At 40.4% G+C, this 12,779-nt stretch overlaps 3 protein-coding genes across 4 annotated transcripts in view; all 3 read left to right on the top strand.

The window, feature by feature from the left end:
- The window catches only part of LOC120566319 (E3 ubiquitin-protein ligase TRIM39-like), a 503,358-nt gene that overhangs the window by 120,120 nt on the left and 370,459 nt on the right, over positions 1-12,779 (top strand). The window lies entirely within an intron of this gene.
- The window catches only part of LOC120566667 (E3 ubiquitin-protein ligase TRIM21-like), a 174,294-nt gene that overhangs the window by 109,750 nt on the left and 51,765 nt on the right, over positions 1-12,779 (top strand). The window lies entirely within an intron of this gene.
- Positions 618-11,263, top strand: LOC120566394 (E3 ubiquitin-protein ligase TRIM39-like). Of its 2 annotated transcripts, none has more exons than XM_039812804.1 (3): positions 618-719; positions 6,151-6,433; positions 8,448-11,263. In XM_039812804.1, the coding sequence occupies exons 2-3, from the start codon at positions 6,163-6,165 to the stop codon at positions 9,860-9,862; spliced, it is 1,686 nt and encodes a 561-aa protein (XP_039668738.1). In that variant the 5' UTR covers positions 618-719; positions 6,151-6,162; the 3' UTR covers positions 9,863-11,263. The 2 variants fall into 2 exon arrangements, with proteins under 2 accessions (XP_039668738.1, XP_039668747.1); XM_039812813.1 differs by having other exon boundaries at positions 6,154-6,433.

The raw sequence follows: 12,779 nt of genomic DNA on the forward strand, positions 1-12,779 counted from the left end.
ATTTACTGGTGAAATAAGTTATTGCTATAAGTTATTGTTACATTATTAATAAATCATGTCATTTTGACCATATGACCTTGCCAACAAACAAACCGTTCTTTAATTTTACTTTTGAAAGTATCGCTTCAGCGGCACCGTTTTTAAACGTATTGCTTTAGCACCAGTATCGGAAAAAAAACCAAATGACTGTTAGCTGTCCACTGCTCCTAATACTTAGGATGGGTTAAACTGCAGAAACAAATTTCACTATATACACTCTGTGTAGGTGACAATTATGAATAAAGTTAGTTTGTTAATGGGTTCAGTTGTGGCGGCAGCAAATTACCAGAATAACAAAACTCACAGCAACATGTAGTCCTGATACCACAGCACTCCATTACAGTAAGTGACGGAGTAACACTGGATGTACAGCATTCTAACGTCAGTTTCCTTGGAGTCAAACTCTTTGTACATGTTGTTATGAGGTTAGACTGTTCCTCCCTCATTACATAATTAACCTGAAAACTGTCCAATCAGAGCACTGACTGGCAGCACTACAGGTGTGACTGGGTCCTGCTCTCACGTCACATGACGTTTCTGGATATGAAAGTGTTAAGATGTGACAGATGTCAGTCAGATGAACACAGACAGCAGCAGCATCTGTCAGTGTCTGCTGATGAAGGTACCACGTCTCTTTGACCTCATCTGAACGGGACTTTAACAGCGGAGCAGCCTGACAGGTAACATTACACACCTTTGATGAAGAAACTTGGCATTTGTGATATTTTGGGGCTACATAATATACTTTAAGATGAGAGCAGTGATACATTCTTTCAGATATTCTTTCAGATAGATTATTGATACTATTGCAAACCGTTTGTAGATCTTAAGTAACTCGGTCATTATTATTTGATGAAGTGTGACATTTTGTCCAAAATGAGCCATTTTACATAATTTGAGTCAGATTTAATCAGCACCAGGAAACAAGTTAGATTTTAATCTCCGCTGACTTCACTGCTGAGATATGAGGGAGTGTCAGAACGAGAGTTGTTTTTAATTGGCAGGTGTGTGCAACAAACTTCATCCCATCAAAAGTGTAAAGCTGTCTTGGTTTTAATTTGTGGACACACATCCTTAACAACAAGATAAAATATACTTATTCATATTATGTTTATAAATATCAGTAATATTAATTCTGAACTATAGACTGAATAAAAAGACATCCAGAGGTTTCCGAAGGGACAAGTTGAAACCTGCAGTTTGTCTCTGTCAGTTACTGGAGGTGTGTTGGGTGGAGCTGAGATGTGATAGGCTGGGACAGTTTGTGGTGTTTTGGTGTGACAAGATTGCCACATAAATAACTTCAGTCAAGAGTCTGGCAAAATGTCACAGTCAAGATCAGATGCTCCTGCCATTGTGCCCTCAGGCCTCTCCAGCTATTGACTCTGTCTTTTCATTAGACAAGCTTAGTTCTCAAATCAAATGTAAACTTCATCAAGTAAGACTTCACCAGATAGACAATAGAAGATAGATACCTGTGGGGGCAAACTTACGGGGGATTGCTTCACTCATTCCAATCAGATGTGTTAAGCTTAAAGTTGTAGTTTCATGATGATGTTATCTTTCTTGTACATTATAGGAGTGTTTAGTGTGATGCTACTAGCAAGGCTAAAACATAAAGACAGCCTTTAATTCAAAGAACTAACGTTATCTTCAGCACGCTCACTGTAAATGCTGTCTCGTTATATAGTGTTAACTGTAACTTAACGTTATCAGCAACATTAACGACCAATAAAGTGGGTAGCAAACTTACCGACTCCCCGTTGCAGCTGCAGCTGCTGTGAGGTCAGAGGCTAGTGGATCAGGGTCTGGCTCTGATTTGTGTTTTCCTGCAGTTTGTTTCCTTGCTGTTACATTAAAAATCGCAGCAGTATCCCACCACGGGACGCCGTTGTTATTGTAATGTTACATCACTCTGACAGTCAATACTCGCGGTGACTTTACCGTTCATTGTAACATTTGCGGTTTTTCTTTTTCTTTCAACTACTCTCTATTTTATCAATCACCCAAATTCGTCCCAAAAGTTTCATCGGCCCTGAGACAACGGGAGGTCTTTAAGCTCGAGCCCTGGTCTCCCGTCAACAAGACACTTCAAAATGACATTAGGTCCAGCCCACAGAGCAGCAGCAGGAGCTCTAACTGACTAAACTACACATTAATCACATCAACACAGCTCCTGTGTTGGCCAATGAGAACTAATGCTCGGATACATTTGTGTTTCAGTTTTCTTTCTAGCCTGACGTCGTCATACTCAGATTCTAGTCAGAATATGAGTCTGATACCGCTCCACTGGGCTGTGATTATGGGGTGTCTTTCTAACGAAAATGCCTCTGCACTCAGTTGGATAGACCTACAATCAATCAGAGCAACGGAGTATGTGACGTATGTTGAGTGACGCATAGTTTTCAACAGAACTCAACTGCTAGCTACCGCTGATGTTAGCTACTAACCGATAGCCCCAGCAGTTTGGAAAACGCTAATGACGTTACATCCACGTTACAGGCTTTACAGAATACATACATTCCTTAGATGTATCATAAGATAATACCATGGATGCTTTAATAAAACACATGGTGAATTACAACCATTAGCTATATCCATTATTACCAACTCGGTCTCACGGCAGTTCGTGAAATGGTCACGTTATTTTGATCTATTGATTCTTGTACAGGGACACGATTTTCTCGTTTATTTCATGGTGGTCACCACGAAATGGGAACGTGACCATTTCATGAACTGCCATGACACTGCGCTGCAGCTGCGGTCTCTGGGGGACGCAACAACGGGGAAATGAAAGCCAAATGCCGGCAACAACAATAGGACGGACCCCCACACACAGGAAGCAATCCCCGGTCTCTGGGGTGAAAGTCCTATGTTGTTTGACCGATCCACCACCACAACCAACCTCCTTAGGCGGATTTTCGGCTTTTCAAAACTACTCGCTACCGTAATCGTGCTGTTATCATGAAAGATGGTTCCCATTGAAATACATTAGTTTAAAATTCGTGCTAACCGCCACGAAAAAAAACTACATGATCGTGTCCCTGTACATGAATCAATAGATTAAATAACGTCACCATATCACAAACTGCCATGAGACTGGGCTGTTGTTACAGCTACAGGACCTCGAGAGAACCGTCATATGAGCATGCGCAGTGCAGGGCGACATAGGCGGGTGCAGTCCCGCGGGCAGAGATGGCAAAAGTACTCACTTCCCGTACTTAAGTAGAAGTACAGATACTTGTGTTAAAAAATACTCTGGTAAAAGTAGAAGTACTGATTTAATTTCTTTACTTAAGTAAAAGTAACAAAGTACAGGCTTTGAAATGTACTTAAAGTATAAAAGTAAAAGTAGCCTTGCGAATGACAACCACTTTTTATGTAAAGCTACCTGGACCACACACGTTACTAGAGTGCAAGATGAGAAACTTCAGTGGACATAAAAACCAGGCTCTTTATATGCCATTGTCTACATTTTTAAATGGATGTCTGCCAAACATCACATATATGATTATTGTGACAGAGACTGGGACTCCAGCTTAATAAGATTCTGACTGAGTAGCAAGATATGAATTTAATTGTGATTCTGTGAGAATTCACAGATCCAGTTTCTCTTTTTTTATTCGTCCCCTTAACATTTAAAGGAATCTACATGTATGTGTGTGTGCTCAAATATAAAAAGAAAATAAAGGATACAATATGAATTACTAAACATAGATTAATTAAGAAGTTCCCCATACTTTTAGAGTTACACAGCACATTGGCCAGGAGTCGATATTTGACGCTCCTAGCCTATCTCAAACATCTCTCTCAGATAAGGCCAGGGATGATTGGGAATGTCTTGCTGCTTGTCTGCCTAATCTCTGGGATCTCTGTTTTCTTCATTTTCAATCATGTCGCCGTCCATACTACTAGTGCTAACGTTACCACCATCAAGCTGCAATTATTTGCCGCAAATGAATGCAGAATGCGGCCAAATCTGTCGAGTCGTCTTGTAGTGGTGCGTTACATGCATACAACGTAGTATCCAATTAGATTGAATTCGGTAGCCTATTGATGACACGAAAAATAATAACGGTAACTCCAGTGAAATTATTTGAAACGTGGTAGTGAGGACTAGATTAGGACCGTATTTAAAGCTGATGCTGGTTTCCAACTACGCATATATTGTTGACATATAACAGAAAAAGACTTAATATTAAGGTCTGAATGGAACCCATTTAGGCTACCTATGCGCATTAATACATAGAGGCAGGAAGAAGTGCTTTAAACCAGCATTTATTAATTAGCCTATTATTGCAGAGATGGGGTTTGGGTCTGGGTCCGTGGGACTGTTTCTGGGGGTTCACTTTTTTATTCAACCTACCTTTTGTCTTCTGCATTCTCCTTACCTTGTTCTTCCCTCAGACTCATCCCCCAGAAACAGTCCCACTGACTCAGCCCCAAACCCCATCTCTGTAATAATAATAGGCTACTGGTTTAATACACTCAATAATCAATACTGGTTTAAAGCACTTCTTCCTGCCTCTATGTTTTAATTCTCATGGGTAGCCTAAATGGGTTCCATTCAGACCTTTACATTAAGTCTTTTTACTTTTACATTTTCACCTGGCTATACCCAATGTTTAGATCTGTTGTGCTATTTATGCAAATTACCACATACGTAATTATATTATGATCCGTTTATCCGTTTATTATGAATGCTATAACGCAGCTAATATTACGGAACGTTATACCTCTTACATGGGAAACTACTCGTACATATTAGCTTTCATTTAACGTTGCTAGTAAACCTAAAAAGGTGCAGTTACCATCCATACTAAATACAGGCTCAGTGACCACCGACCGGGTCAGACAGACAGGTCAGAGAGAGACAGGCTCAGTGACCACCAACTGGGTCAGACAGAGATGCACTTCCTCCTCCACTGGGAAAAAGTATCTTCACTAAGAGATTTACACCTTGGAAAATAGCCCAAAACATAAAACTTCCCAAAGTTAACACCAGAAGAGAAGCTGATAGTTCTCCTAGGAGAGGGGACAGAAGCTCTACGGACAGCTAAACATGGATCTGCCTGCCACAGCCTGCCACTTAGGATTCCAAAATTACAGATTGGTTTAGTATTTTATAGTAATTATATTAGAATAGTGTATATGTGACACACACATATTTAATATATTACATGTAGCTAGGCTATGGATTTCTGTAAACTGCTGAGAGAGAGAGAGAGAGAGAGAGAGAGAGTCTGATTACCTCCGCTGTCTGAAAACTCCTGTTTTCTGAACGATAGTTGACACATCAACGTAGTATGTGAAGACATTTCATCATCTGCTGTCATAGTTTGTAATCCCCTGGGTCTTCTTGCTGACAACAACTGTTTTCGTCTTGTCTGAGGTGATTTTCGACCGTTTTTGACGCACTTCCTTGACATTCTGAACTACCGCGGAAATATCAGAGCGCTTCACGTGACCATTCTAAGCGAATCACGTCAGAAATTGGCATCAGCCAATGAGATTGCGCTTTTAGAATCAAATAATCCCCCTTTGACTTTCAAGATTGGTTGCTGATGAAAAGGAAATGACCATATGTGGTATATGAGATGACAGGGGGCAGACAGCGATCACCGGGAAAAGTGTGGGTGTTAAACCACATCCCCACGGGTGCGACTCCCCTGGTCCGCGCTATTCTCCGACATTACGACCTGTTGTACAAAACTAAAGTAACGAGCCAATTTTTTAAAATGTAAGGAGTAGAAAGTACCGATATTTGTGTTAAAATGTAAGGAGTAAAAGTAAAAAGTCGCCACAAAAAGAAGTAGTAAAGTAAAGTAGAAATATCCGAAAAATCTACTTAAGTACAGTAACGAAGTATTTGTACTTCGTTACTTCCCATCTCTGCCCGCGGGCCATTCGCGTACATCATTACGTTACTGTTGATCATCTGTCCATCATTGTATAAAGTCTGACAATTTGATTTGTCCTACCAGCTCTTGTTCGAGCATAGTTGCTCCACAACGGATCAAGTCCAGACCAAACTTACCGACCTCAAATGTGTGGGCGGGGCTAAGTTTGGCTGGCATTTTCTTTCAGATTGACAAAACTTTCTGATTTTAGCAGGAAGCCACAATGACGGCAGTGGGCCTTCTCAACACTTTGGAGGATTTAAAAGAAGAGGAATTTAAGAAATTCAAATGGCATCTGCAGCAAGACATCCTGGACGGCTACCAAAGCATCAAAGTGTCCAAGTTGGAGAACGTAGAAAGGCAGGACACGGTGGATGTGATGGTGAAAACCTATCAACATCAAGGAGCTCTGAAGGTGACCAAGAAGGTTTTAGAGAAGATCAACAGGAATGATCTGGTGCAGAGTCTTCCAGACACCAGCTCAGGACCAGAAGGTCAGTCACCCTTTTTAATTTGTATTTTCAGGAAGAAAGAGTGGGTGGACATGAGAAACCCAATACTTAAGGGAACAGATTGTTATTTGTGACCTGCTGATACAACTTGTGCACTCAGCAGCAACACATTCTCCAGCTGTAAACGACACCATGAATGATTCAAGATTGTAAACAGATAAACTATTTTATAGACAAAACAAAACATTAATATTTATTTCAGTGTAGTCTCTGTTTGTTGTAACATTACTGTAGTGGAATTTCAAGTTCATGCTCTGTAAATTGAGTTAGTGGTACCCAGGTCTCATTCAGATCAGTGGCCAATATAACACTCATGACCTTTCCAGGTGGACAAGTACTTCAACTCCGTGTCTCTAACAGTAACAGCTGGATGATAAGACTGCCAAGGTAACGGAGGAAGTCAACACATAACACATTCTGCCTGTCTGTTTTAGGCGCCCGTAATATCTTTCAGATCTTTATAAGGTTCAGCTAAACCTAATGCCTCCAGCATGAGTTTAAATAAACCTTCAGGAAGACAGGAACTTACGAATGTTGGGATGGCATCTACACTGTACTGTGTAATTCTAAATTCTCCTCAATTGAGAATTCATTAAATGCTTCTGTGTAAGTAATCAAAGTCTCCTCGAACCTCCTTCACGAATGGGAAAGGAGTTGTGCTGCGCCTGAACTTTTCTTTAACAGTTATGTTTGTATACCTTTAATTGTTTATAAAATAAAATGTGTACACACCAGAGGTTAAAATGGGTCAGACCAATCCGGAACAATGTTCAGGCACCTTGGAGCATTGCCAGTTTCATACATACCTGTTTCCCGTTAGTTTAAAATAACACCAAATATCTATTCCAGCGCACCGCTGTGAGTCCATGAACAAGGCACGTGTCTGTGGTGAGTTCACACTGTAATAAAAGCAGGACAGTCAGGTACTACCTGTCACTTAAACAGGTGAAGATCATGTTGCTGGTAGCCTACCAGTTACAAATAGGCTCATTATCAACACGGTAACGTGGTGCAGGTCTGTTGTTTTTAGCTGAGGATATTCAGCTAAAACAGATCGGTGATGCTGTTCTGTCCTTATTGTTCTCCGTGATCTCTATTAAGTATGTAGCTGCGGTGTGCTTTATGTGGACTGATTGCATCAGACTCAGTTTAATATTTTGGCCTTTGCAATGTTACTTATGTAACTTAGGAAGCAATTTGTCCTTGTGCTCTGATTAATTTGGAAGAAGGAACATAACAAGAGTAACAGGCAAAGGCGTAGATTTGCAGGTATTAAGCCCCCCCTCCAACATTTAGAAGCGGTCCCTAAAGATGTAAAAATAATATATCCTTCTTACTTGAGCTGTCACCGGTTATACATTATGTTTATTACAATAATGAAGGAAAAACCAAACAAAAAGCAAATATTTGAATGCCAAAATTGTAAAATCTAAAACCTACCTAACGAACGAATATCTGTATAGTCGGATCCTTACTTCTTACCAGTTAATATGTTTTCCAACAATTTTAGACAGGAAATGAAGTGTTAGACTCTCAACAAGTTTTGAGGAAGACCCCCAGACACCCCAGTTATAATGTGCCCCCCTACCCCCCAATGTTTCAACAAAACCTAAGGCCTTTGAAACAGGTGAACTAGCTTTTACCAGGATGTTAGGGTTCCCCCACCTGCCAGGTCCCACTTAACCCCTAGTACAAACAGAATAACAACTTTAAACCGATGGATTGGTCAGTGCGCCTATCCAAGTGTATAAAAGGATAATCTACACATTATTTATTACACTCACCAAACATTTTGACCATGAAAGTCAAATTTAGTGGCCTTTGTCCCGTTCGAATGCCACTATTCCATCATACACACACACACACACACACACACACACACACAACACACACACACACACACAGGGCTCCATAACGCCCACACATGCACACGTTTATTTTTAAACAAATAATAAAAATTGTCTTTTAAATTATTTTTTTCTATCACACTGTGTAGTTATGGCTGCTGCCAGCAATGCGCCATCTGAAGAAGTGTCCAAACCAGGAGAAGTTCCCTGTGACGTCTGCACTGGAACCAAACTGAAGGCCCTGAAGTCCTGCCTGGTGTGTCTGGTCTCCTACTGTGAGACTCACCTGGAGCCTCATCTGACCATGTCAGGCCTGAAAAGACATCAGCTGATCGACCCTGTGGAGAATCTGGAAGGCAGGATGTGTACAGAGCACGATAAACCTCTGGAGCTGTTCTGTAAGACCGACCAGACATGTGTCTGCATGCTCTGCACTGTTTTAGATCATAAGACGCATGATGTTGTTCCTCTGACAGAAGGATATGAAGGAAAGAAGGCAGAGCTCGGGAAGACAGAGGCTGAAATTCAGAAGATGATCCAGAAGAGACGACTGAAGATTCAGGGGATCAAACACTCAGTCGACCTCAGTGAGGAAGATGCAGACAGAGAGATAGCAGAAGGTGTTCAGGTCTTCACTTCTCTGAAGGAGTCTGTTGAGAGAGGCCTGAATGAGCTCATCAACACCATCAAAGAGAAGCAGAAAACAAAAGAAAAACAGGCCGAAGCTTTCATCAAAGAGCTGGAACAGGAAATCTCTGAGCTGATGAAGAGAAGCACTGAGGTGGAGCAGGTGTTACGCTCTGAAGACCACCTCCATCTTCTCCAGAGTGTCCAGTCCCTAAAGATCCAACAACCTCCACCCACCAAGGACTGGACAGAGGTCAGCGTCCGTCCATCATCATATGAGGGGACTGTGGTGAGAGCTGTGGTTCAGCTGGAGGAGACACTCAGTAAAGAGATGAAGAAACTGATTGAAGCCGAGCTGAAGAGGGTCCAGCAGTATGCAGTGGATGTGACTCTTGATCCTGATACAGCATTTCCTAATCTCACCCTATCTGGTGATGGGAAACAAGTAATTGATAGTTATATGAGGAAGAATCTCCCAGACAACCCAGAGAGATTTTCTAAGTGTGTTTGTGTTTTAGGAAAGCAGAGTTTCTCTTCAGGCAGATTTTACTGTGAGGTTCAAGTTAAAGGAAAGACTAACTGGGATTTAGGAGTGGTCAGAGAGTCGATCAACAGGAAGGAAATAATCACAATGAGCCCTGAGGATGGTTACTGGACGATATGGTTGAGAAATGGAAATAAGTACAAAGCTAATGCTGTCCCTCCAGTCCTTCTCTCTCTGAAGTCTCCTCCTCAGAAGGTGGGGGTGTTTGTGGATTATGAGGAGGGTCTGGTCTCCTTTTATGACGTAGATGCTGCAGCTCTTATCTCCTCCTTTACTGGCTGCTCCTTCACTGAGAAACTCTTCCCATACTTCAGTCCCTGTTGTGATGATGGTGGTAAAAACTCTGCCCCTCTGATCATCTCCCCTGTCAGAGTAAACTATTTCAGGTATTAATTTTTAATCAAGGGAACAAATGTACATATCATATTTATATAGTTTTTTTAATATATTTTTTATATTTTGTTTTCCTAAGGATTATTATTTTTCTCCGCCTAAAAGTGATGCTACAGTCTAAACCGTATATGGTGGAGCAGAGAAAACGTGTTTAGCCTTATAACTCCCAAACCGTACATCGCAAATTAAAAATACACATTTCAACGCTTTCCCTGAATTTAGCTGAATCTCCTGATTTAGGCACCGCCCATTTCCACCTATACTTTTATGCGCAAAAAATTTTGATTTATCCTAAACCTACTTTTTCCAACTCCTCCAAGACTGTGACAACGATCTGCACAAAACTTGGTTCGTAGCATCTCCATACCGACCTGACAAAAAGTTATCAAAATAATTTTTATCTAATGAAACAAATTGCGCAAATTACGCACAAACAAATTTGTGTAGCTTGCTACAAAAACACGAACTTTGCCATTTCTTGGTCAAAATAAATGCTATTAAAGCCAAACTTTAGATTCTTGTTTGCCATTACCCTCTGGGGCTCAATGCATGTAAATGGGACATTTGTGATTGCAATTTCTCTGCCGTGGTAATGGCTATCAACACGAAACTTGTGATGCTTGTTCGGCATGCCGCTCTGAGGCTCTGTACCAAATTTGGCGAAGATCGGCCATTAGGGGGCGCTATAGTCAACATAGACCAGTTTTGGCCCTTTTACTCAATAAATGTTAATAGGATATTTTCAACGGCAACGTACCGCAGACCATGCGGCTCACACCTCTCGATATTTGCATTTCGATTTACGTTTTCCTCTCCACCATTACGCTTTGGGACCCACTTTCACGTGCTCCCTGGGTCGTCTGGGGCCGTCATAACTGAAGCAGTTCTAGTTCCATTTATTATCATATGGTTAAATGTGCAGCAATTCGTTGCAAATTGAATCAAACTTCATCTTGACATATTTGGTGTCTTCAGAAACTGATTTCTTCTAGAAGTTTAAATGAATGTCTGTGGGTTTAACAGAGGTTTAAATAGATATCGTCCACATAACGTATGTCATGATGCATCAAATGAATGTGATACACATTCATTTTTATTTGATGTGCAGCCACAGAAAAGCTGAATATTTCATTTTGTCATTAAGCTTCATTTAAGAGTAAGGCCTATTACATCCCATAGTGTCTACAGAACACAGTATGTGTTGTTGTTGTTGTTGTTGTTATACCGGGTATAAAAAGTTAATGGATGTTTCTATGTTCTGTGAAAAGTGTATAGGATAATTACTGGTCACTTTGGCCATTTCTTTATTTCTTTCGTGAATTCTGTAAGATGGTTTATGAGTCAAAGAAATCTGTAAATATGTGATTGTAGAATAATAACAAATAAAGCAGTTGTTAAACACAAGGCCTGAGTAAGCAGTGACTTGAGCACCAACAACACATTCTCACACCAAACTCATAAAATAAGGACGTTTGGTCAGGAGCCTTTCTCGTTCTTATTGACGCTAAAAGTCTCCTTTAGCGTTTCAAGTAAACGCGCTTGGTCGGCACTATTGCCGTCCCTTTTGACACGCTTGGTCGGAGGGTTGGGTTTAGGAAAGGATGGGCGTACGGGTCCGTGACACGTGGGAGGAAAGAAAAAAGCAACTCTAGCAAGCGTGACAAGCAGGACACGAACCCGGGTCTCCTGGATGAAAGTCCTGTGTTTGACCCATCCGCCACCCCAACCAGTCTCCTTATGCCGTGATTCTCCCTTATATACTACTCTCTAAATCTTATCTAACTGCGTCTCTCCCCGGTGCGTTACACAAACACGCTGAAGGGTGCCTTTTTCGTCGCATCAGACGCTGACAGCCACTGTCCAAACGTACTTATTTTACGAGTTCGGAATGAGAACGGGTTGGCACCAAACACTGAACAGAAAAGCTGGTTTACACAAAATTTGTTTTTCAGTCGAGGATGATCTTTATTTTATTTTTTTTATTTCGAAAACATACATTATGTTGAGAATAAAGTTGAACTTTCAGTATTAGTGCCAGACATAAGAAAAAGAATAAATATTAATTGAAAAAATTGCAATAGAGAAAAATAAATGACTAGGATGAAGTCGAAATGATAAAAAAAATTGCAATATTGAAAATAGGTCGAAATATCAGGAACAATGTTGAAAGATCTACCTCCTCTCATTTTGTTCCCTTATTGGTCTTATATGGTAAGTTGTCTTCACACGTAATATTTATACTAGATATGTATTGTAGATATCTGAAATAAATATCCAGTATCACAGTTGTTGTGGTCTGTGTCGCCGCGACATGTAGTTACATTATTTTAAGGTGAACATCAGACTACAGCTATCAACACGTACCTACACATGTACCCATGACACAGATCTTACACAGGACCATGAATTGGGCTTTAATCTTTTAAAGATGAAAAGAATATTAGGTTCAGATCATACTCTTTATAATCAACCTGAGCTGAATATTTGCATAAATGATCTAACTGCTGAACAGCTCCAAGAGACCAAAACCTCTGGGAGTTATTTTAGATAGTAAATTGTCATGGACAGAATATATAAATAAGATGGTTGATAAGATGGGAAGTGGTGTTTCTGTTGTTAAAAGATCTGCACCATGTTTGTCATAAAGCTCAACCAAAGTGGTGATTCAGTATTTAATATTTTCTAATATTGTCTATTGTTCAGCACTATGGCCTAATACAACTCAAGAAAAAATAACAAAAATGCAAATTGTAGAAAACACAGCAGCAAGTATAACTCTCAGGTTTGGATACATTGGAAAAAAATGTTGCAATTCTCAAACGTTTAGGTTGGATATCTGTGAAAAACAGATTACTTTATTCATTATTTGTACTTTTAGGAACATTCTTGTAACAAAGAAACCATCTATTTTTTATAA

Source organism: Perca fluviatilis, chromosome 1, assembly GCF_010015445.1.
Source record: "Perca fluviatilis chromosome 1, GENO_Pfluv_1.0, whole genome shotgun sequence".
Classification (NCBI taxonomy): domain Eukaryota; kingdom Metazoa; phylum Chordata; class Actinopteri; order Perciformes; family Percidae; genus Perca; species Perca fluviatilis.

Coding starts and splice junctions, on each gene's coding strand:
- LOC120566394 (XM_039812804.1), top strand. CDS start 6,163: ATGACGGCAGTGGGCCTTCTCAACACTTTGGAGGATTTAAAAGAAGAG. Junction 6,434..8,447: donor CACCAGCTCAGGACCAGAAG/GTCAGTCACCCT, acceptor CACACTGTGTAG/TTATGGCTGCTGCCAGCAAT.